The following is a 26,783-nucleotide window of genomic DNA, read 5'->3' as shown; positions in this document are numbered from 1 at the left end:
TGTTTCAATTAATAAAATTTGATATTCCGTTTGTTTGTTGTAAAAATATTACACGCAATATTACAGGACTGGCACAAGAGAGATTGCAATATTATTAAATCGACACAAAGAAATAACATTTGGAGTGTACTCGTGTCATAAAATCATTTTCCTGATAACCAAGGATTGTTGGGTTTAGGTTTTACAGTTTCTACATCTTACGCAGGCATGCCATATGCATGATGTTAGCGGAATCATATTTGTTTAATTAGAGTAGCAAACTTTACAAGGGTTTAGTGCTCAATTATAATTAAGTCAACCAACTTCATCTGCAAACTTTGTAACAAAATTCCATCAGAACAAACATGTTGCACAATCTTGTGTGCTCTCGATATATTAATGAAAAGTACATTGCACAAGTGCTGCAATCATGCGCCCATTAAACCTTTCGTTTCTTCTTCTGACTTCGACACCGACAAACTCGAAAAAAAAGCTTCATCTTCTTCCTCCGACCTTAAAACTTCCGGTTTTCCCTCCCACCTTAATTTACTTAACCAACAAGGGATTTGACAAACTGAAATAACGACGACGCAATAATTCCTCTCTTTTTCTTTTGGAAAAGACAATGGTGCAACAATATGCGTACATGCAACAGTAATATTCAACAAAAACAGACTTACATGACAACAATGCAGATGTACCATAATTTAGACGAATGCATGCTGACACAGGACAGGATGCTGCGAAGACGCATTCATAATGACTTGACATAGGACTCCAACACTCAAATCCAACTAACCACCGGGTGCTCGCCGTGTATGGTAGCCGACTCAGGACAAGTGTAACCAAAAATCCCACATCATTTCTGCAGAAAAATTTAAAATGCTGCAGAGATGAAGATGACAATCATCAAAACCTGCAGACTGCACGGCACTATAGGTTGCTCACATATGCATGCTGACCAAGACTCGTTGAAACTTCAAATGAAAAGCCCGCACCTTCATTACCATGTGAAAATCCTGCCAGTTTACACATGAAGATGAGATGATTTCTTGAATGCGGGTTGGGGCAAAAATCATATTCGGATTAAACAGAAACAAAATAAAATACAAAACAAAGATCTAAAAGGGATAAAACTGTAGAAAAAATCAGAGAAGTTACTCGACTGTCATAGGAGGTTAAATTATATAGCAATATGCCACTAACAAGAAAATACTTGAGATAATAAACAAAGGTATCATTACCAAAAAGAAGTAGCAATTACAATAGAATTAATACTCAAGGGTGCCTAATGACATTTTACCACTAGGAGAAAATGTAATTAAGGAAAACAAAAGGAAAATATGCCATATACGTGTAAGATATGCAAACAGGGAATTGAGGAAATTCATACATGCGAGATAGTGCTAACACTCACCCATGGGTTGATATATAGTGCTAGCATGCCTAGATTGAGAAATAAAAACAAATACAGCCACAGCTTAAACCAAGTAAGCTTTCACTGTAACTTGAGGAAACCCCTTGAACGTTGAACAAACAAGGCTTAAATATCAACCCTAGAGACCCCTCTAGTACAGAAAGAAAATCAAAACCATGCATCTTTTCCACAAACGTACAACCAAAACTGGCTAAGAGTCCCAAGGTCGTTGCTTTCCTCCCGCCACACCATGAGCAAACCAGTTTTTGGCAATATTCAAAACTCAAACCCATCCCAGTTCAACCTAAGATTGTTTCTGCAAACACTAAAACCACTCACCAAATAAATTTACATACAAATCATCGTACATTTAAAGCCTATTGTTATCAGGTTGCAGCTAATACACCAGATTCACCATTCAGTTTCAACAACAAATTTTTTTTACACTTTTAATCAATAAATGTTCCAAAACAAGTAATACTTTTTTCTTACCATCCAACTTATAATCTGTAGTTTACTAAGTGGTAGTATTTGCACCATTAATCAAATATTAAAGCTACTCACAACAATTACCTAAAACAGATGTATTTCTAGGCGGTTAGCATTCCAATAGACAATACATCTTTTAGATACCAAAATTCTTATGAGTACATACCACTGAGACGGATCCATATATATTGTAAAAAACAACTTTGATTGCTTATCATCCAAGCGAAGAAGAGCATATAATGGCATAGCGAGGATATGATTAGATAATTTCTTATACAGCCCAATACATTTCAATCAAACTGTAAGTTACTCATTGCTGATGTTCAGTGTACTCAATCAGTTTCTAATTAGTGTAAGACAATGACTAAGAAATAACAAGGTAACAATCTTTCTGTATCAGAACATATCTCACAGCTACAACCCCCCATTGTGTGTCACATGCTTAGTCACCAAACTATTGCTACAATATGAATATATCACAAACAATTCCAGATGTAATTAAAACATGCTTCATGGAGATCCATAAAAAATTATAGGAATGGTGCACAACTACAAAACAAGAACATATTTCGTACGCATACTCACTTAGGCAATCGGGCATTTATAAAATTCGCAGAGACGATGTAGTTCTGCCTGATTGGTTGGGTCAAGATACTGACTGAAGATTTGAGGGTATCTGCCTGGGGAAAGTGCAGCAAGCCTAGCCAATGAATTTACCAAAAATTCTTTCGGATCCCTGATATCTTTCAGTGGGTCGTCCTCTCTCTTCCCAGCATTGTGAAGATGAACAAAGGTGGCAGAGTAACCTGCATTTTCAGCAATATCAGGCATTTCTGGATCTTCTTCAACCCTGTCCTGTTCAGGGCGTGAAAGAAGGGTCATAATGCTGTCCAGCATCTTCCCCCAATGCTCAACAGCTGCAGCATCCAGAAGGGCTGGAGATTCACATAGAAGTCTGGTTGATGCAACAGCAGTCAACTTAGTCTCAATGACTCCTGTAATTAGCTTAAGATTGGAAATCCAAAACTGCACCAAGATGACCTGAAATATGTTTCCCTGAACAGCGTTCATTGTATCTGCAAGGTTTTGAGAGCTGTGTTTGACCAGAAAGAGTGACATAAAAATCAAGAGAGACTTGATAAACTTTCCTGTTTGCCTGGTTTGGAGCACCGTGAAAAGGGCACTCCAAATGCCACCAATATAAGGTGCAATTACATTATATTCAAGGCTCTCGATAATAGTATTTAGCACATAGAAACCCTGTTCATCTGTGCTACGAGCGGAGACAAGCTTATTAAATATCACAAGCACCTGCTGCAACCTCCCCCCTTGGTTGAGCTCATGGGGTGCCTTATGAAGGAATGCTTGAAGCAAACGCACAAGAGCTGGAACATTAGAAGCCTTTTTCCATAAATCAGGGGACAAAAGTATCTCAAAAATATGCATGTAAGACGGTGAAATAGGCAGGTTATTCAGCTCAACTAGTTGAGCGAGCAACTGAAATGCATAAGGAAAGAACTCGGTCACATCTTCGCCCAATATCTTCTGGAGACTGGGAAATAGGCTTGTCTCAAAAAGTGATATTAGAGAGGCATTCTTCCCACATGCACGCTTCACAAGAACAGCCACTGACTCGAAAAGATAGTGGTTAAATACTGGATTCTTGGGGTTTTCACAAGCTTTGTTGAGTATTAATGTTAACCCTTTAATGCAAGGATCAGCAATCTCATGTGATATGTCTGCAACTCCTAGAACTCGCATAATACACTTCATTACATATTGGTTTTCCTCAGATTCTGGAACCTTCAAGGCCTCAAAGAGGTTGTTCATCAGTTGTGGCAGAACAGGAGATATATCTGCTGAAGTATATCTTGCTCTTCCACCCTCGTCCTTTACCATCAAAAGTTTCTCAATACAACTTGCAGCATAAGAGTGAACAACATTTGACTCTGCACGAAGGAACCGAATCAAATCCGGAAAAAATTGCAAAGCCATAGGCTTTGGTATATGATTCCTGAACATAGTGAAAAATTTTAGTGCACCAGCCTTGAGCATTGGAAACCCATTGACATCCTGACTCTGCAATTCCGGAACAATTACTGTCCCAAAGAAGTTCTGAACGTCAACAAGATCAGTTGTAACAGAAGTACCACCAGCCTTCTTAATAGCAAGTGATACGACCAAGTATATAGCACAGTCCTTATCCTTCCAATTCGCAACTGGGTTTGTAGCAAAAGAGCTTAGCAAATTCTGTATCTGTAGAGAAACCAAATTGGTAACCTGTTGTTTATAATTGCTAGCAATCCCTTTAAGAAGTTCACACGCAATCCTCCTCCTAGTATCGAGATCACTACCTTCCATATCCCTCCTGATGAACTCAATATAGTTCATGTCAAATAGTTCTTTATCCTCCTCCCTTAATCTCACATTAGGGATCACAATGCCCTGACAAATCTGTGGTATCACACCCTCTGCAGAAAAAAGATTATGATGCACACTTGTGCTAACTGTTGTCAAGAACTTAATAGCTGTAACAGCTAACTGATCACGGCTCGACACCTGAGACACATTCCCCAATAAATGCCACACAGCAAGCGCAAAATCATTCAAGTATGTCTGAAACTCTTCCTCATTCTTTTCCATATAAAGGTTAATATTCTCACAAACAGCTGCACGCAATTCATCAACCAGCGCAAGACCATCAGCACTGCTCTCCAGTACTGGATAACTAGTGGTTAAATACTTTTTCATCTCAGTCATCCACTCATTCATATGGTCCTCAAAAAACTCAGGCAACTCTTGAAAATTCAATGAGTAGAAAATCCTACAGCACAATCTCTGTGACTCAAAGAGCGGCTTAAGCACAGCAGGCCCACCGGAATTAGCAGCAGACTCTATCAAATTCGCGGTTTTTATGAAAATTTCCAAAAGGGGTGCGGCGAAATTGTCCAAACAGTATTTCAAATCAAGCAAAAGATCATTGGTCTTGTACTGATAACGAAATTTCTTAAAAATGGAGTTGGCAGTGCTGAGAATACCGTTAATGGAGGCGTAGTCTCCAGCGAGTGAAGCCGTCCGGAGGCTGGAGATAAGCTCGGGAAGCAAAGCGGGCCACAGCTTAGGGAAATCGTGCTTGCCAATGAGAACTAGGGCTTCGCTGAGCTGTCCCTGAATTTTGGAGGTCGCAGAGAGCATGAGGGAGACGATGAGTCCCTTGATCTGCTCCTTCTCAGCGTCGGGGATGGGGGTCTCGTCGGAAGAAGAGTTAGGAGCCCATCGCGCCTTGAGGTGGTTTTTGAAGTTGACGGAAGCGGCCTGCCGGATCTGGTCATCGACGGTGGGCTCGGCAACGAGGCGGAGGACGGCGAGGCCGTAATTGGGGTGGAGGGATGCCTCGGAGAGTGAAGCCTCGGCGCGGCGGCGAGGTTCGGGGGACGGAGAGAGAGTGTGGAGAAAGCACTGAGAGAGGTGCTGTAGGGTTTCGGGGTTCCACTCCATTGATGGGCGATGAAGCTCTCGCGGTCTTTGGGGTTTTGTGGGGGGAAAAGGGGGACTAGGGTTTATGCGATGTGTGGAGATTTTGAAAGCGAGCGGAAGGTGTTTGTGTAAATAACTGAGAGAGAGGGAGAGAGGAGAGGGAAAATCGAAGAGTTTGGGGGATTTTAATTTGGGGATTTTTGTTTTCCAATCACTGCCGATTATTCCCCTTCAAACGGCCTCGTTTGGTAGCCCTTGCAATTGGATTGAATTGCCTTTGCCATTGGGTTGAATTCCTCCCAATCCAAAAAACATTTGCTCCAGGCGATTGGGCCTAGGGCTGCCCCTGTGGTAACCGCTTGGGCTTGAGCTCTTCCACTACTGAAACTGCCTACCCACGTGCACCCCAAAAGCCCAAAGAAGCCCTCCACTTTCTCTTTTCTCTTTGGACCCGCCATTTGGAATTTATTGTTAAAAAAAAAAAAACGCAAAAAGAGCCTCCTCGAACGTGCAATGTAATGCTAAACGGTTTGGATTGCTTTCACGATCTTTAGGGCATGTTTGGTATCCTATTTGAAATTTTTTATCATTTCTCAAAACATTTCTTGAAAATAATTTTCTTTAAGACTAAAAAACTTGATTGGTTTGCGATTTAAAAATTTTAAATCTTATTACTTAAACTAGACAAAAAGATTTAAAAAGAGAGGGTCGCACGAGAGGGAGAAAGAGGAGAGAGTAGGAAAGAAAGTAAGAGATGATTGAAGGAAAGAGAAAGAAGGGAGAGGATCAGACGAGATAGAGAGGAAGATGAGTGAGAGAAAGAATCGAGAGAATGAAGAGAGCGGATTGGAGGAGAGTCGAAAATGGTAAAAAGGTAAAAAAGAAGAGGAAAGAGAAAGAAGAAAAGAGAGAGATATAGATTTGGAGTGAGAGGGAAGGAGGAAGAGAAAAGAAAGGAGTGAGTTTAAGTTTAAAAACTCTAAAAACTCAATATTTATGTTTTTAGAGAATAAACTATATTTTTGAGTTAGTCTTTAGTTCAGTTTTTTAAAATAGTCCCACCAAACAAGTTTTTAAGGCCTAAAACTTGAAAATTATTTTTGAGTTTAAAAAGTTGGATTCAAGTAGAGTATCAAACATGCTCTTAGATTTTCAACTGTCCTTTTATTTAGACCGTTGCATTTCTAACTTTAAAAATAATTGAAAATTATAAATTGTTGTCATACGTTATAATCTGGTGCACGGTCTAGGATTAATTTGAAGGGAAAAAAATTCAAAATAATTTTAAAAATTAAACACACTTAACACACTTACAAAGCATAAAGCATAAAACAAATTATATTAGTTAATAGTAATCGCTCTTGTCCTTCCTCATTCTAAACGGGTGGACTTGCACAAATGCAACTATTGTTTAGAGTGAATAATAAGAACAATTTTATTACGCATGCACTCTAATTGTCAGTGCCCTCCACCAACTAGTGGAGATACTCTTAATATCATATTTTTTTGGGTAAAGTACAAAAAACTACCTCAACTATTGGTGTTACGACACTTTCATACTTTATCTTTTAAAATTGACAATGTCATACATCATCTTACGAATTTGTGTCAATGTTAAACCTTCTGTTAGCTTGACGTGAATTTCTCAGTTAAATGATGACGTGACTTGATCCGGGACCCACTTTTTATTAAAAAATTAATAAAAAATTATTAAAAACTAAAACAAATTATTTAATATTTTTTAAATATTAAAAAAAAAGTAAAAAAAAAAAAACCCCTTTCGTCCCTTCCCCCTCACTCTCTTCTCCCCCTTCATCTTCTTCCCCTACCTGCTTAATCTTCAACAAAAGAAAATAAAAAATAATAAAATTTGAAAACCCATCAACCCCCCTGGAAACCCTATACTTGAACCCCCCACCCAGATCTCGTCACACCCCCTAAATCCCGTCAAACCCCCTCCCCCTCCCCCCTCTCTCTATCTTCTCCTGTCAAACCCCCCCCCGACCCAAATTTGAAAACCCATCTTCTTCCCTTACCTGTTTTTTTTTTTCTTTCTTCTTCTTTTTCTTCTTCTTCTGTAGGTTGGGTGGGTTGGGGGTGCGGACGAACTGGGTTTTGGGTTGGGGGGCAGACGAATTGGGTTTTGGGTTTCATTTTTTTTTCCTTCTTCTCTTTCTTCTTCTTCTTCTTCTTCTTCTGCAAGTTGGGTGGGGGGGGGGGCGGACGGACGAACTGGGCATTTTTATTTATTTTTTCTTTCTTTCTTCTTCTTCTTATTCTTCTGCAGGTTGGGGGGTGGATTTGGGTTGCAGGTGTGGGAGGGATCTGGGCGAGGGGGGGGTTCAGGAATGGGGTTTTGGGGTTGATAGGTTTTCAATTTTTTTCTGTTGAGATTAAGCAGGTAGGAGAAGAAGATGAAGGGGGGGAGGATGGACGAACCTTTCAACTGGGTTTCCTTTTTTTTTTTCTCTCTCTTTCTTCTTCGGGGGGGGTGGGGAGGGGGAAAACAAACTGAGGGTGGGTGAGGGGGAAGACAAATTTGTTTTTTGTTTTTTTTTACCTTCTTTTTTCCGGGTCATAGGAAGAGGGAAGAGGATGAAGATGGGGGAGAAGTGAGAGAGGGGGGAACTGGGGAAGGGGACAAACTTGGGATATTTTTTTTCTTTTACTTTTCTTTTTTATGGGTTGTAGGAAGTGAGCTGGAAGGGGGAAGAAGATGAAGATGGCGGAGAAGAGAGAGAAAATGGTAGGGGAAAGGGCACGAACAGAAGATTTTATTTTATTTTATTTTTAAAACTTTTCTTTATTATTTTAATATTTAAAAATTATTAAATTATTTTTTTTAGTTTTTACTAATATTTTAATAAAAAGTGGGTTCCGGATCAAGTCGCGTCAACATTTAACTAAAAAGTAAACGGCCAAGTAACGGAAGGTATAACATTGGACTAAATTTTAAAGATGAGGTATGACCTTGTCAATTTTAAAAGATGAGATATGAAAGTGTCGTGATACCAATAGTTGAGGTAGTTTTTTGTAAAGTGTAAAGATTGACTGAAATATTTGTCCTACTATATACGATTTTGTGATGATCATATTTGGACAATTTAACATTTATGGTTTTTTATCATTTAGTATTATGGTTTAGTGATATTTTTCTTTATTTATAAATAAGAGGTTTTAAATTTAATTTTTGTCAAAAATAAATTTATATCCAATTATTATGGCTAGTCAATGATACAAGGCCAGTTGTCAGGGCAAATAGGGCGCATCCCAGAGCCCAAGGGCAAGTGGAACACCAAATTTTGTTTTATAAGAAAAAAAAATAGGGTTAATCTCAATTTACTACCCTAAAGTTTCATGGTTTTCAACATTTGGTACATGAAGTTTTTTTTTCATCCCAGAGTCATACCTCAAGTCTTAATTTTAGGACAGTCTCATACATTTGTTAAGCTTGCTGTTAAGTCAGTCATTGACTTGTGACGTGGTGCCTATGTGGACAATAACTGTGTGCCACGTGTCATTAAGGGCCTACATGGAAAATTCAAACAAATTTAAAACCTTAAAACAAATTAAAAAAAAATGAACAAATGCAGCCATTTCTCGGGTCGAAGGTAGTGGTCCTCCTCTCCTCCCGTCTGCATTCCCCTCTACTCACACACACGACACAATAAAACCCGATTTTGGACTTCCTTCTAAACCCGCTTGGAGCTCATGTCTCATTCTCCTCTTCCATCAAGACTTGCAGCATTGGCGTAGGAGTCGCCATGTTCACCAAGTTCGCTGGTTACACTTGTCTCACCCCCTCTGACGCCCAGAACTCCCTCTCCATACCACTCCAACGTCCTCGCCGACTCCGTCGACTTCGATTTGCTTGAGAGGTTTCTGATTTGTTGGCCTGGGTTTTGGCGTAAGCTTCGCCAGGGTTCTAATTGACGCATTTTCGAGATGAGAGTGAGAGAATGAGGCAAAGAAAGATATGGAAGAGTTCGTCGGAATTAGATGGGGTTATGGGTTATTGCTCTCGCCGCTGACAATGGGTTTATGGGGATTAGGGAAGGTTGGGTGGGGTTATGGGCTAATAGGGAGGGTTTGGCCCATTTGGGTGGTCGACAACTTTTTTTTTTTTTAATTTACTTTTTTAATTTTTAATTTTTTTTAATTTTTCACTTAATAACACGTGGTACACAGTTATTAACCACGTGGGCGCCACGTCACCAATTAATGGCTGAATTAACAGTAAGCTTAATAGATGTATGATACTGTCACAAAATTAAAACTTAAAGTATGATTCTGAGATAAAAAAAACTTCATGTACGAAATGTTGAAAACCACAAAACTTTAGAATAATAAACTGAGATTAACCCAAAAAAATAATATTGAAAACGCAGCAGCTTTCCAAGGCAAGTGAAAATGCTCATCAATATTGTAATAGAAAACATTGCAATGGGAAGAAGTTACTGAGAGAACAGCAACATCGGAATGAATTGAAGAAAAGGTCAATTTCTAATATGTTTTTCCTTGATTCCTATTGCTTTAAAGGAATAAGAGAGAATCAGAGATTCAATTATAATGTTTTTTTTGCAGGTTCTTTGCAATTAGGAATTAGGGTTTTGGAAGTTTCAAGTAGATGACTATTTCAACATCTAGGTTTTATTGTTCTTTGCTTATAAGCACATGCAAATTCGGTTATTTCCTTCTTGTTGGATTCATAATCTTGAGCAATGTATTGGTTTTATTTGTTCAAAAAAATTATAGCGGTTCATAGCTCACGCTGAAGAATGATGAAGGAAAACAAAGAGACGCGTTATCAGAAATAGCGCTTGGGGAAAACTGACCAAGGAAGAAAGTGCTCTTGTAAAGACTTTCATCAATGTTACGCTAAAAAGGAAAGTCGTAAATGCGCTATGGAAAAGAGAGAGGAAGACTAAGCCAAAATAAGCAAAAGTAGAGAAACCAAAGGATTCCTGAGGGAAACCTAGGAAAGACACTCTACACATATAAAAGGGAAAGCAACATAGATAAGAGGGAGAATAGAACGGAAAGAGAAAAGGATGGAGACTCAGGATTGCAACGCACCAAGCAGGGAAATCCTTCTCTAAGTGCAGGTAGTCTTGAATCCTTAGGAAAATCATCCTTCTAGGGCTTTAAGCTTTTCTTTATGTCTCCTTTGAATTTCCTCAGCCAATAGAAGCAACTTTAGAATTTTAAAGAACCCAGATCATACATATCTCACAACCATGCAACCATGTAAGTTTTCTCTCAAGCTAAACTGATAAACTTCTAGCTTCCACACTACGCTTCGCTTAAGCAAGTCATTAATTGCCTTATTACGCCATCTTTGAATCATTGATCTAACCATAATGCTCTCTAAGGCACGCTAATTTTTTAGAGTATTCTGAGACTTGGTACGCAAACGAACCAGGGGAAGCAAAAAGGTGTCCACCAAAGCCCAAGTCCAGCTTGGCCTAAAAGTCCTCCAACAAATATTATATGGTGTGTCTTACCATATTTTATGCATATGACATCACCGAGTTTATTAGTAAAGTAGTAGCGTTTTGGTTTAAATACTTAGTTGTTATTAGGAAAAATATTTCAATAAAACATAACAGAGCCCTCTATACCAAATGGAGACCTATATACTCGGCATGCTAGTTACGGTAATGACAATTCCCAACCAGAACAGCCATATTGGCATCCCTATATAAATAATAATGACATTCAAAAAGTAATCTTTGTTGTGGCCTATATTTAACTGAAGGGTGCGGCATAGAGAGAAAGAGAGTGGAGAATAGGATTGAGGAATTGTGTGTTAATTCCCCAGTCTTTGTGCCTTTATTTGTAGTAATAAGAAGGAGAGAAATTTGCTCTCCAAGTAATACAAAGTCTAATAGGAAAAGATCTTCTAGATCCCAAAGGATTCTTAATCTATCTCTACTTAGGATTACACAATCACAATATTGATAAGAACATATGTCACAACAATCTTTAGTTTTAAACTTTAATAAATTCAAGTTTATTATCATCGTTAATATAGATATTTCTCTATTTCAATTGTTTAAAAAAAATATTGTGATGTGACTAACATGTACAAAACTTGAATAAACAAACGAATTAGTACTATGATATAGTGATATTCCTATTCACTTATTAGTAATAGGTGTTATGTTTAACTCATATGTATGGCGATTGTTGATAAAAAAAAAATATATATATATAACATATAAAAAAAATAGAGTCCATACAAATTGGATCAAGCTACAAGACAAAACAAAATATAATCTAGCCCAAAAGATGAGGATGAGCTTTTGTTGACCCTAGAAACTACCAAGCCTACGTGGCGCACTGGCCGAGTAATCTATAAGCTAACTACGTCATTCGGTGAATGCGGGGCGTGCCAACTCGTCGGCCGAGCTCGGCCGAGGAGTAAATTTTGTTGATGTTGTGTTGGGTGTGCGGCTGACTCCTGCGTCTTGCGATTGTGACCGAGGAAGGAACGCTTCTCGGCCTCTTGGGTTCTCGAACCTGAAGACAATGTTACTATTCTTACGAAGTTCACGAGTCGTCGTCGTCGGATTCAGTCACGGTGATGTTATTCGTCAGAGTAAACTCACGTCGAATCGACACCAAAGTGTAAGGGCACAAATACTCAAAGCAAATATAAGTTTTAATGGTGAACGTGGTTCGGCCGTCCGAATGCCGAACTCTAAATCCCACTTGGGAATATCCAATCATAAAATAACTCGGCGTGCAATGCGCCGAGCTCGATATACTGTAACACCTCACTTCGCCGAGGAGGCTAATGAGATGACCTCAATCAATAAGGATCCGGAAATCCTTCTCGACCGAGACTTGGATAGGTAACCAACCGTCCTCGTCGCAGTGCTGTTGATGCCAACGGAAGATACTGCGAGACCGACTGATTCTATGATGACAGAGCTATCTATATCGACTTAAGATATCACCGGTTGCTTCCACAGTGTTGTTGATGCCAACGGAAGATGTGTCAGCGAGAAAAGAAAAGAAAAAATCTCAAAGTTGTTGAGAAAGCTTGCGCAGGGCAGTTTTGTGTTGAATTGGAGATCCCTTTCTATCGCAGAACATCTTGTATTTATAGTATTTTGTACTTGCTTGGCACGGCTGGATAACTGTGTAAAGTTCGACTGCAACTCTGACTCTGTAAAATTGATCCGTGTGAAATGCCAAAGCCTATCCTCCAGCTTTTGTGACTTTTCAAACCTAATAAAAGTTAGGCTTTATCATATCTCATAAAAAGCCTAGCCTACCTAGACTTCTTATCATCAAAACTCCATCAATAAATTTTAAACCCATCTGACAACATCCATCACCATTTAAAAAGACCTAGTCTACCTAGGTTCCTTATCCCATCATTATCCAAGACCATGACTTTAAAATCATTAAATCCTCAAGCTTTTCAATCTGCACGTTCATTGCTAAACATCCAAATTAATTTGAACTGTACCTCCTACTTGAGGATATAATCTGCATCCTATCCATCCCGTTTAAGAATATGCCAAGATAATTCAAATTAAAAGATGATTATGATAAAACCCATAATATTATCTTTTAACAAAAATATCTTCATTTTTTCATCCGACGGTTGAGAACTATGTTTACTCTACGGCCTTGATTACACGGGCCGATGGTATAAATTTGGGTCCAAACATTGGCCCCCAGTTTCCTTAAGCTTCGGCTCGTAAGCCGAATGGTTAAGGAAATTAACTGTTCGTAGCCAACAACATTTATTCGTATTGCCGAGGAAGAAACTTTATTCCTCGGCAATAACATGTATGTTCTGCCAACACTGCGGCTTTCCTCGACTACCACAACTCCATACCAGGCTTGGCAACTCTGCCAGAAGGTCGAGAAAATTGAGGTCGAGAAGAATTTTCCTGTCAGCTCGGCCAGCCTATATACGTATATATATACTGATCAAAGGCCGAAGCTTATTAAATATCCTGACTCTTAGATTTGACAACCTAACTTCCACTATTATAACTCATGGCCGAGTCTTACATATATAAAATATATATATTTGTCTTTCCAATGGTATTCTGACAATTCCCCATCAGCCACATCCATAGGCTAAAGCCTATATCTAATTAAATATCTACTTTTGTTGAATAAGTCTGCCATCACTAGGAAAAACTTCGCATGCACGTATCCAAATTTGCCGAGCTCGGCAAACAAATTACCTCGGCCTAAACAACCGATTTCGGCAAACAAATTACCTCGGCCTAAACAGCATATTGCCCCCCTTATTTTCTTATGCATCGGCTTAATTAGCCTGATGATTAAGAAAAATAATTTATTCCTTTTCTTAATAAAAGAAAACAAAAGTGGCCGAGCTATCAAGAGGAGGAGGCCAACGATGTTTTATTCCAAGCCGAGATCTTTGTATATCAACACAGCCAATCAAATTTTGCATTGAGCCGAATAAAAAATCATCTCCAAATATGCTCGGCTTGACAAAAGATTTTTATCGGCCACCGAATGTGTTGAACAATTATTATGCCTCCCAGGCATAATAATTTCGTCAATTTTGACTTGTGACTTAAATAACTTAGCCGAACGGTATTTCTCCATATCGGCTTTATCACCAATAATCATATCAATTGGTGTGATTTTTTCGCTAGGCCTATGTCTCGGCCCTGTTCGTCATTGGAACATTCCTCTGACGAATCATTTTCTGAGTCAATTTTTGTATTTGGCTCAAGAACTTGAACTTTTTCTTCTAGGCCTACCACACTTTCAGTCTTGATCGAAAAAATAGGTGGCCTTTGTTCTTCGGCCAAATTAACCATTTTCTTAGGCCGAATATTAGTTGTGGCCGGAGCAGAAATTTGCCCCCCGGCCTCTTGCCTTTCATAAATTCTTCCCGAACTCTCGAGGAGTTGTTTTTACTTCGTTAATAGGTGATGACACTCATCCCATGAAGCCTGATCGAGATAGATCATGTGAACTTCGTAGTTTTAGCACTGGGTCCCACTGGGCGTGCCAAAATGTTGACCCTAGAAACTACCAAGCCTACGTGGCGCGCAGGCCGAGTAATCTATAAGCTAACTACGTCATTCGGTGAATGAGGGGCGTGCCAACTCGTCGGCCGAGCTCGGCCGAGGAGTAAATTTTGTTGATGTTGCGTTGGGTGCGCAGCTGACTCCTGCGTCTTGCGATTGCGACCGAGGAAAGAACCCGTCTCGGCCTCTTGGGTTCTCGAACCTGAAGACAAGGTTACTATTCTTACGAAGTTCACGAGTCGTCGTCGTCGGATTCAGTCACGGTGATGTTATTCGTCAGAGTAAACTCACGCCGAATCGACACCAAAGTGTAAGGGCACAAATACTCAAAGCAAATATAAGTTTTAATGGTGAACGTGGTTCGGCCGTCCGAATGCCGAACTCTAAATCCCACTTGGGAATATCCAATCATAAAATAACTCGGCGTGCAATGCGCCGAGCTCGATATACTGTAACACTTCACTTCGCCGAGGAGGCTAATGAGATGACCTCAATCAATAAGGATCCGGAAATCCTTTTCGACCGAGACTTGGATAGGTAACCAACCGTCCTCGCCGCAATGCTGTTGATGCCAACGGAAGATACTGCGAGACCGACTGATTCTACGATGGCAGAGCTATCTATATCGACTTAAGATATCACCGGTTGCTTCCACAGTGCTGTTGATGCCAACGGAAGATGTGTCAGCGAGAAAAGAAAAGAAAAAATCTCAAAGTTGTTGAGAAAGCTTGCGCAGGGCAGTTTTGTGTTGAATTGGAGATCCCTTTCTATCGCAGAACATCTTGTATTTATAGTATTTTGTACTTGCTTGGCACGGCTGGATAACTGTGTAAAGTTCGACTGCAACTCTGACTCTGTAAAATTGATCCGTGTGAAATGCCAAAGCCTATCCTCCAGCTTTTGTGACTTTTCAAACCTAATAAAAGTTAGGCTTTATCATATCTCATAAAAAGCCTAGCCTACCTAGACTTCTTATCATCAAAACTCCATCAATAAATTTTAAACCCATCTGACAACATCCATCACCATTTAAAAAGACCTAGTCTACCTAGGTTCCTTATCCCATCATTATCCAAGACCATGACTTTAAAATCATTAAATCCTCAAGCTTTTCAATCTACACGTTCATTGCTAAACATCCAAATTAATTTGAGCTGTACCTCCTACTTGAGGATATAATCTGCATTCTATCCATCCCGTTTAAGAATATGCCAAGATAATTCAAATTAAAAGATGATTATGATAAAACCCATAATATTATCTTTTAACAAAAATATCTTCATTTTTTCATCCGACGGTTGAGAACTATGTTTACTCTACGGCCTTGATTACACGGGCCGATGGTGTAAATTTGGATCCAAACAGCTTTACATACAAATCAACATCCATAAATAAATATAAATAAATAAATAAAATATAAATAAATAAGATATGAATTCCTTCCTACAAAAGAGGAAAGTAACGTGCAAAACAGGGCTCCCCATTTTCTTCAACAAAAAAGACATGGAAAATTGGGTGAGAGAGGTTAAGAAAAAGTGGCGGAAGACATGGCCTCTATCTCCCCCACATAAAAGCTCTAGAGCCCTCATAAGATGTCTATAAATAGACATCAGTTGTAGTAAGAAAGGTGAGACACAGAAAAAGAAAGAGAGACTCTGCAGAAATTGAGAGACAAATTGAGAGAGAAAAGAAGCAACAAAGTACTGTCGGGATGGGAGAGGAAGTAATCCCATTACCAGCGATCCGAAACCGAGTCCTTCAGGGAAGGAGAATAAACCACACACATCAATCAGAAGGTACAAAACATTTGTTTCTTTTCTCTTCATTTTTCCAGTAATTTTGTTTTGCAGGCAGGTGTTTTCTTGAGTAAACTTTGGTCAGCAAAGAATCTATACGCTAGCAACCCATGCGTTCTTCTATACATGCAACAACAACACGAAGTAGTCCAAAAATGGCATCAACCACTTGTTTTCTTTCTGCCTAAATCTGAAGAGAACAAAAACAACACAAGAGCTATGCTCCCCGTTGTTGCCTTCAATCCCATGAATTTCTTCGGGGTGGTCTAAACCACCCCGTGAAGTTCCAATCAAATCCAAGAGCTCCACTCCCCACTGCTGTCGTCAATCCGATGAATTTCTTTGGGATGGTCTAAACCACCCCGTGAAGTTCCAATCAAATCCAAGAACTCTGCTCCCCGCTGTTGCCGTCAATTCGATGAATTTCTTTATGGTGGTCTAAACCACCTCGTGAAGTTCCAATCAAATCTAAGTGATCAATGCTCGCCGTCCATTCCAAGAAAGAAAGGAACATTCTAATTGCCATCTGTTAAGAAATCAAGCTAAGGAAGCAGACATAGGAAGTCAAGTCCTATATGCAAAGTCATTCTTTGCAGTCCAATGAGAAAATAGGTGCATTATGGACAAATGAACAAGGGAAAAGAAGCAAAATACAACTTTTGTTCCCCTTGACTGACTCATGCTTGGTCTCTGTAAAGAAAAACAACAAGGAAGCAACATATACCAAGATGTAACTCGAGAGCAAATAAATTGTTTTGTTTGAAAATCTTCGGTGTTTTCTGTGCTGCTCACGGGTACAAGACATGGAGGATGCGTTTGCAAAAAATTCTATGAAAACCCACTTGGGATAAAAGTCCAAGAAAAAGGAGAAATTAAAAATGATGATGTCTCCCTTTATATTCGTTAAGTTCCAGCAAAGTATATTGGGATGATGTTTACATAGTATTTCAAAGATGGACCAAAGTTAAAGCATGAGACTTTACCAAGAAAAAGAAAGTTAAAGCACGGGACAAGAATATAAAAGAATAGCATCAAAGTACCTTGATGTAATCCTATCTGCAAAAAACTCAATGTTCTAAGTTATGTTGTACAAAAAAAAAAAACAGTTGTTGGATCCCAAAACAAAAGGGCAAAATGTTATGAATGACTAGTGCTGATGAGAAAGAATAGTGTTTGTACCATACTTAGGGCCTCCGTATTTAGATCTTATATAAGGGGGACTTAAATGTAATTATGTAATAAAGGAATGGGCAAATATGTAATAAGTGAATAACCCTTATTCTATAAAAGGACTCCTCACTCTCCTCATTAGGGGAGGCCAATTCTTAAGCTTCCTCATCCCCTCAAACCTCTTAGATTGAGAAGAGCTCTCTCACCCTCAGAAGCTCTCTCTCTTCCTCTTCAACATCTCGGAGAAATACAATATCAGTATGGATGTAGCCTAAACATTGGGGGTGAACCACAATACATCTTGTGTTATTTACCTTTCTTGCAGATTCACGGTCGGATTTACGTTGTTCTAAGACCCATCCGGTTTTGTGCATCAACATTTGGCGCCGTCTGTGGGAATCGGTACGAAAAGTTGTGTCGGTTCTTTTTCATTTTTTCACCTCTACCGTGAATCTGCAAAATCTGCAAAAACCCAAAAAACCTAAAGCTTTCCCAGAAAAACCCCACGGTTCTCCATTTTCATATGCCTAACAACAACAAAAACATTAATCCATCTGAATGTCCTCTTTCTCTTTCTCTTCCTCGATTTTCGTGTTCCATTTTAACTTTTGTTAAAGCCCATTATCTCTCTCATTCCAAGAACAGTCTCCCAGCTGGAGAAAAGACCAAAAAAGCAGCTTAATTTAAGCACTTTGAGATCTGGGATTTTTCCAAAAGCGAATCTCCTCCACCGTTGCCATCCCCGTCGTCATCTGCCTGACTCTAGTGATCACCCTTGCGATCGTCGCCCTCATCCTTACCTAGTAGCAGAAAATCACTTGTCGAAGCCATGTGGAGGGTTATCCGAGCTCAGCGTAAGGGTGCGGGCTCCGTTTTCAAGTTACACACCCACCACTGCAAGGGTCCTGCCCGTTTCCGGAGCCTCGACTTCAACTAGCGCAATGGCTACCTCAAGGGTGTCGTCACCAAGATCATCCACGATCCTGGTCGCGGTGCCCCGTCGGCTCACGTCAGCTTCCACCGTCCGTTTAGGTATAGGAAGCAGAACGAGCTTTTCATCGCCATCGAGGGAATATACACGTGTCAGTTCATCTACTACGGGAAGAAGGCCAATTTGGTGGTCGGGAATGTGTTGCCTATCAGATTGATCCCGAAGGGAGCTGTCGTTTGTAACGTCGAGCACTACTTTGATGAACCCAACTGCCAATTCAGTAAAATCTCCACCACCTTCAATGCCGTCAAGTGGGTCTTCTTCTAGTAATGTTAGCGGTAAGAACACCAAGTCGTCTTCTTCCTGCCATAACCAGCTCTGCAGAGAAAGTTCGGGAGCCGTCGCCGGAGTTGTAACCGCTTCCGCTTTTGTTTTGGCTCTGTTTGCTGGTGTTTTAATCTGGGTTTACTCCAAGAAAGTCAAACAAGTCGAGAAATCAGATTTGAATTTCACTTCGGATATCATCAAAATGCCAAAGGATTTCACTTACAAGGAGCTCAAGGCGGCAACTAAGTGCTTCAATGCCAATAGAATCATCGGGCATGGTGCTTAAAAAGAGGTCGCTGAGAATGAAGGGCAGCCGCATGTCTGGGTATGATTATTAACAGCCCATCAGAAGGTAATTAGTTTTATTGGAACAATTGCAGCCCTAAAACAATGGGTCTGCCAAGACGAAGCTAAGCTCGCTGCCCCTTAGTGTCCCAATCTCCCAGCTTTCCAATGATAACTTCACGCAGGAGAACATGCAGTGAACAGAGAGAAAGCAAAAGCAAAAAAGAAAAAGAAAAAATAGGAGTGAGAATGGATGGGCACGACTAGGCTGTCCAAGAAAAACAAGTGGGTTTACAAGCAAAAGATACCTTACAAAACAACATGGGTGGACAGAGAATGAGCGGGGAGATCAAGAAAAAACATCAAGAAAAAGCAGAAAGAAAAGCAGAAAACAAAAGCAAAAAGCGAAAGAAAATAAAAAGAAGCAGACATAATTGCGGTGGTGATGGCATGCAGAAAAGAGAATTATGGGCGTCACCCATTGAGCAAAGGGTCGGATTTATTTTTGAATGATGTAATTTATTTTTCTTATCTTTCGGAGACATCTGTATAAACCCCATCAGAGGGTAAAAAAAAACGACAAGCCCAAAGTAATGGGTTGTAATGTTATGTGGAGGACGAAGACCTATATGCCTAAAAGAGCCAGGCCCTGTGGCTCCAAAATTATTCGGCAACCTGCCGCTATTATCACCAACCAGGTGATCAAAAGTACGTCCAGTACTATAAAAAATTATTCGGCACCCCGCTGCTATTATCGTCAACCAAGTGATCAAAAGTACGCCCAGTACTTCAAATTATTCGGCAGCCTGCCGCTATTATCACCAACCAGGTGATCAAAAGTACGCCCAGTACTCCAAAATTATTCAGCAACTTGCCTCTAATATCACTAACCAGGTGATCAAAAGTACGTTTAGTACTTCAAATTATACATGAACATTACTTATATCAATCATACATAAACATTTATGAGCATTACTCATATCAATCATACATAAACATTCATGAGCATCACTCATGTCAACATTCATGAGCATCACTCATGTCAACATCCATAAGCATCACTCAAGTCAATCAACATAAACATTCATAAGCATCACTCATGTCAATCAGCTTCAAAAGCTTCATTTACAGAGCTCTAGCTTCAAAAGCTTCATTTACAAAAGCTCTAGCTTCAAAAGCTTCATTTATAGAGCTCCAGCTTAAAAAACTTCATTTACAAAAGCTCTAGCTCCAAAGCTTCATTTACAGAGCTCCAACTTCAAAGCTTCACTTGCAAAGCTTTACCTACAAAGCTTCAGTGCAAGGTATACAAATAACGCCTCCGAACAACTGCCTCCAAGCACCCATTATTCATGTACTGAGGAGCGAGCCCTTATTTTATAAAAGGGACTCCCTCACCTTCATTAGAGAGCATTGCCGCCAGCTGAGCAACCGCCTCGCCGCGAGCACCAACTATAACCCATCATTTTTGTAATGAAGAGTGAGCCCTTATTCTATAAAAGGGACTCCCTCACCTTTAATGCCACAAGCCGAGCCAACCAAGGCAACACAAGTAGAGCAGCCTCGCAACATGTGCCACTTCTAGTTGAGCATCATTTCAGATTGAGCACCGCCTTGTATCGAGTATCAGTCATAGACGACATCTAGTTACTTCGGCCCACACATTGACTGAATTTCAAGTCTCCAGCCAAAAGACCCTCTTGACTGAAGACTTGAGGGACTACTGTTTGTACCATACTTAGGGTTTCCGTATTTAGATCTCGTATAAATACTCGGGGGACTTAAATGTAATTATGTAATAAAAGAAGGGGCAAATATGTAATAAGTGAGAATCCCTTATTCTATAAAAGGACTCCTCACTCTCCTCATTAGGGGAGGCCAATTCTTAAGCCTCCTCATCCTCTCAAACCTCTCATATTGAGAAGAGCTCTCTCACCCTCAGAAGTTCTCTCTCTCCTTCTTCAATAACTCAGAGAAATACAATATCAGTGTGGATGTAGCCCAAACATTGGGGTGAACCACAATACATCTTGTGTAACCTTTCTTGCAGATTTATGGTCGGATTTACGTTGTTTCAAGACCCCTTCGGTTTTGTGCATCAACAAATAGCAAGCATGATCAAATTACCATGAGCATGGCTATTGTATGGCCACTCACGTGACATTCAAATGGAAAAAGGCATAATTCCTATTTCTTTTCTGATTAAGCATAGAAGGCAGCACATAGATAGAAAAAAAAAGAGGGCGTCCAATGCCTGCTGACCAAACCAGTCACATGACTCTCTACGGAGAAACGGAGATGCCGGAAAGTGATAATCAGACACTAATACATCAAGACTCATTCAAAACATGGTAAACATGAAGAATGTATTACTATAAACTTTAGAGTGCAATTCTCACCTTTAGAGCCATAAATCATCACTTGTTTTCAACAAACTTAGGGTTGCAAATGGGAAAGGAAGAATTAACATTATTCCTTAATTTAATAATTCTAAGCACTTGGGAAAGTTCGAAACCTTTGCTACATAGTAAAACTTACTGCAAAGTGCAATGAAAAAATGTTAACTCTCAACAAGATTTGGAAGACTTCCCAATTTTACTCCAAGGCAAATGCCTGCTGCAATCAAAGGGGTTGAACATCAACCAAAAGAATAGGCACATCATAAAAAAGTATTCCTATAAATGGCATCATCAATTCACAAAACCATGGAAAAATACCTTTAAGTCAAGGTGGAAGCAATGTTCAACGCCGAATGAAAAATGATTCGCACTGACCAGTCACAATCAGCAAGCATTTTTCCTTTGCACATTCGAAGAAAAAATGGCTTAAGACTTCATAAAGAGGATAAAATGAGTCTTCTCCCTTATACATTAGAAGCTACAAAATCCAAAACACAAAGCAAATGAAAATGGGAGTTACCTGCTTGTTACTTCCTCATCCTTTTCGGTTTGATTCGATCCACAAAAAAAGTACAAGCAGGGTGGTAAGAGCAAGAGAACAATGCAGCATAAAAAATGAAAGCTCTCGTGACCTGCAAAAAAAAGGGCCTTTGTGATTTTAGAGGGAAATGATGGTAAATTGAAGCAATTTGAAAAAGAGTTTGAGCTCCAACAAACCTTACCCATCCTCACTTGGAAATCAACGGTTGCCCACTCCAGATAGAGATTCGAAATACAATGAAATCCACGGGAACCCAAGTATATCAGAAGTGTTTTCTGATTCTGGAGGAAGACCACCGAGTATTGGAGTCGAGAAAAGGGGAATGCTAAGTGAAGTATACACCTCACGCGGGAATGTTGCTCATGTGGAGAAGAAGAGAAGTGGCTGATGATAAGAGGACGGGGAAACATAGTCCTATTTGAACCCGAAAAACTTAATTCATAAAAAAAAAAGAAGAGAAAATAAAGCTCGATGACAACTTTGCTTGGGAAGGGCATTCACGTGAAAATCGAAAAGGAAAGCCATGGGAACCCATTATAAATGGGATCTTAACCCTCTTCAAAACTTTGTTGGGCAAAGGCACGACACATATGCAGTTTTAACTAGGCCCTACAAATTGGAAGTTGGGCTAAAATAATAAATGGGCACCAGTCCAGTAGCAAGACGGAGGCATATCATGTGTGAAAATGATGCCGACATCGGATATGTGAAGAACGTAGATCACTTCAAATATTATAGATGTGGGCCATCTCAAAACACAAAGTTCGATGGACTTACGCTACGTCAAATTTAATGGATCAAATTCCCAAAATGGCCAATGACACAAGGCTGTATCAAATACCAAAATAGCATGAAGCTATAACAAATGGCACGAAGCCACAACAAGACTCAAATGGCATGAAGCCACATTCTGCTCCAATGGCCTAAAGTCCTTTCCTGCAAAAGCCTAAACTACATAAGGCATCAAATGCTCATTGCCTGCATGAGTTGCACAAGGCATCAGATCGCAACAAACACATAAAGAACTATGAGTGACTTGATCCCTCAACCAAGGTACGTAGGCAATCTAGGGCTCGACCTAGGTGTAGTCGCAAAATCAAATACCCAAATCCCCAAGTTATGATTTATTCATATTGGAATCAAAGGGTTTTTCCTTTTAACGAAGGATTGTAATTAATAGACGCATAGTCTAGAATGGGTCGAACTCAAATTAATAAAACCCTCTTCGGGAAAATGAGTAAGGGTGAAATTATGTCGAGTGAATTATTTACATATTGTGTACAATTTTTGCTCAACATCAATGATATATTATATTTGTGTGGAGTTTGATAACTAGTTAGTGAATGTCCAATTAGAGTGGAACATCATTGTAAAAAAAAGTGAATGAAGAAAATATAGAATGCAAAAACGAATTTAGAAATGAATTGCCATATCAAAGTGTGAGGCTTTCTCTGGTGCAAATTTAAGTTACACATTTGTACAAAAGCTGTTAAATCATTTAACTTAACGGGCTATCACGACTCTTGTTCCAATGCGTAACATTTTTTTTTTGGAACAACAATATTATCTACAGTAAGGAGAAGGGGATAGGCTTAGTTTCACAATGAGCTATCAATAATGTGGTTCAAACCTTTGGTGTGAATCGAACTTAAGCCCTCTCACATGTAGAATTATTTGAGAGATTGGCCAAATGCCCACTTCCAACAGCACCGATATTTTCTCCAACTTGTTAATTATCACCTGCACAGAGGTTAAGATATTTAAACTCTTATTGCCGAGGTGGGATATTTCAACACACCCCTTTACGTGAGACTTAATTAGTGGGTCACACATGGGAGATCCACACATCTGCAACCATGTGGAGCCAAAGGGAGAGGCCAAGGGACCCACCTTCGTTGTGCGGGCCAAGGGACCCAACCATCATGTGGCAGTACGAGCTCTCTCCCTAGCTCTGATACCGTGTAGAATTATCAGAGAGACGGGCTAAATGTCCACTTCCAACAACACTGATATTGTCTCCAACTTGTTTATTACCATATGTACAGTCCGACATGTATGAAATTTTATCAGAGATACAATCCATGTGGAATATTTTAACATCACTTACAAGTGAATATGAATACAACTAGACTTTCAAATGTGCATATTTGATGTGCACTAGAAAAATTCAATCAAAATGTACCTTGTTGGGTCCTTATTTAATGGTTTGAGTTGGCAACCTATGATAACCAGCGAACAAGCCATGCCTGAAATTGGGCTCAACATTTGCCATGTTTTACAATAGGCCTTTCCTTAAGCTGACCCAAATCAACCCCAACTTTGGAAGTGGAGTCTAAGACCCACAAAACTCTTTCCTTCCAAATTATATGATGTGCTCGATCATATATTTTTGCTCTAGAATTTCCAATTGATGTTCCTCTTATCTTGCTAGAAAATGCATTATTCATCATTAGGGAATCAAACATTGTTTAACTTTTCTTCTTATCCTACAAATGGCAAAGTACTTAATCTCACTTTCATGATAACAGTTTAACTTTCGTGTCATTCTCTCTTTCTACAACTTACACAATGGAGCTTGATTGGGTGAAAATTTTCCAATGTTCGTGTTATTTTTATTTCCTATATTCAGTTTTATATTTGTTTTCGTTTTGGCTAAATTTTATATTTTCACATCATCTTTGGTAAGTCTAAGTATTAAATATTTTACACTTGGTTGTAATTATATTATTTTCTAACATTCTGAACTCCGGTGAATCTCTATAGATGACTTGGTGCTGCTCATTTGAAAGTTGGAGTTACCCTTCATATATGCCCGTTAACTGCTTGATAAAATGTCTCAAAGAGAAGCTTGGACTCTGGGCAGCACGTCATGCTTGAATTTGCGAGCAGCACAAGGGATGTTTTTTGGATGCAAATTTCCGCATTCTTTTCCTTGGAGAAAAATGCACCTGCAAAACAATTAACACCTTAGGTCAAGGCCAAGAGCCTCACGCGCCCACGATGAATGGGAGGGGGCTTTGACCGAAGAACCTCCGATGCCAAAATTAGAATTTGAGAGAGAAAGTGTTTAGAGAAATTTGGAGAATTTTAGATGAAAATTGGACTTTGGTTTTAGGAGAAATGAGGGTGTTTATATAGGGGTATGGCCGGCCCTTTTTGGAGAGAAGGGGTCCGGCCACTTATGGTGGTTTTTGGCTCTAATTGCAAGATATTATGTCAAAATAATATCTTGCAATAAATTAGGAAATTAATTAGAAAATTAATTATTCATTAGGAAATTAATGAATTAATTTAGGTAATTAATCCTAATTTGAATGAATAATTGAGGGTTACCTTGTGGGGAGGATTTGATGAGGATGAATGAAATAGGTTTTGAATAAATACCTATTTTGATCATTTTTAACCTTGATTGAGTCGTGATTGTCCGCTGCTTGCGCGTGAGAGCTTCGGTGTATCTTAAGGGTAGTTTTGTCCTTTTACCCCTAAAATCCATGTGTCGCCACCATATTTTTCTTGATTATTTTTTGCTCCACAAATGCCCCCCACACCTATTGGACTGCTCGTAGTCAAGGGCAGCAGGTGTAGAGATCTCCAACTTTGATGCAAATTCGCACTTGGACTTGGAATTAGATTCTTCTAGGAAAGGGAAATAAATCGCCTCCAAAGCCTATTTAAGCCTACCTTAAGTAGGGGATTAAATCAACTTCAAAGGGCAATTATTTATCCCTACAAGAAAGAGAGAAAACTAAAGGATATTTGTTCCCCCTTCCCTAGCACTCTTCTTTGCTTGCCCGTGCAAAGAACCTTTTGTCGTTGATTTATTTGTCTTCTTCGCATCACACCAATGTAAGAAAAACTTAATTCTCCTTGTCTTCTTCTTGGGTGGTGCTACCACGGGGCAACCTTTGGGGTGGTGCGGCACATCGGCTAATAGGGGCCAGGAGTCTGCTTGGCATGGGCCAAGAAGGAGGTGTGGCTGAGGTCATTGCTTGTGCTGCTCAGCTTGACTGAAGTTAATGACTGACTTGGCATGGGTTGAGGAAGTGGTGTGGCATGGGCTAGGGTTTGGGTTGCCACGTTTGGGCTGCTTGCTAAAAAAAATGAGGAAACTGCTTGAGTTTGATTTCTCAGTTGCCTTAGATGGAGCAGTCAAGGGTAGAGCTGCTAAGATCGGAGCTACTGAAGATGAAGTGTCAGATGAGCGAACTGTTGAGTGCAAAGTGGCTGCTGCCCCTGACCATTTGCTGCTTAGTTGGTCTTCAAGCATTCGATCTTTTAAGCTATGTGGCCTTCTCGCATTGGAGAACTTACCTAGATGGGTGTCAGGGAGCAATTAGTTTACCCTCTCGCACTATAGAACTTACCCATATGGGTATCGGGGAATTGGTTTACCCTCTCGCATTGGAGAGCAATTATTTTATCTTCTCACATTGGAGAGGTTACCCAAATGGGTGTCAGGGAATTAGTTTACCATCTTGCATTGGAAAGAAATTAGTTTATCTTCTCGTACTGGAGAGCTTACCTAGATAGGGGTTTGAGCAGTTGCTGTAGACAACAGTTGAGCCTAGCTTATGAATAACTTCTTGAATCTTCATTGAGAATAAAGAAATGGATGAACTGTGCTAGAAGGTAGAAACTGCATAACAAACTGGATAATCCTTGGCTTGCAAGGTCTTGTTCGTCAAGCTGCTTGAGACTTCGAACTTATTTGGAAAAGCCCTAACAGGGTGATGAGGATTTCCCTTGCTTGCGTAGGCCATGTCGTGGACCTATCAAGATACTTATCATACCGACCCTTACTTGTCAGCTTTTCAAGGTACTGATTCCACTTCTGGCAGCCGTTGGTAGTATGGCCTGATCCTTGATTGAATGCGTAATACTTTGTCTGATTTAGCCTGGTAAGATTGCCCTTCAGGGGTGGCGGCAGTTCAAACCAA

At 39.7% G+C, this 26,783-nt stretch overlaps 2 protein-coding genes across 2 annotated transcripts in view; both read right to left on the bottom strand.

Moving 5' to 3' along the window:
• LOC126629435 (uncharacterized) overlaps positions 1 to 26,783 on the bottom strand; it is an 89,748-nt gene that overhangs the window by 43,726 nt on the left and 19,239 nt on the right. The gene's annotated exons all lie outside the window — the stretch shown is intronic.
• LOC126629427 (exportin-2-like) lies at positions 334 to 5,541 on the bottom strand. The gene is made up of 2 exons (XM_050299466.1): positions 2,471 to 5,541; positions 334 to 998 (listed from the first exon to the last, which is right to left on the bottom strand). Exon 1 carries the CDS (start codon positions 5,381 to 5,383, stop codon positions 2,471 to 2,473), a length of 2,913 nt encoding a protein of 970 aa, XP_050155423.1. The 5' UTR covers positions 5,384 to 5,541; the 3' UTR covers positions 334 to 998.

The sequence above is a fragment of the Malus sylvestris genome, chromosome 7, assembly GCF_916048215.2.
Source record: "Malus sylvestris chromosome 7, drMalSylv7.2, whole genome shotgun sequence".
Taxonomy (NCBI): Eukaryota; Viridiplantae; Streptophyta; class Magnoliopsida; order Rosales; family Rosaceae; genus Malus; species Malus sylvestris.
Note: the sequence above shows the minus strand (reverse complement) of the source record. Positions and strands in the feature narration are given on the sequence as shown.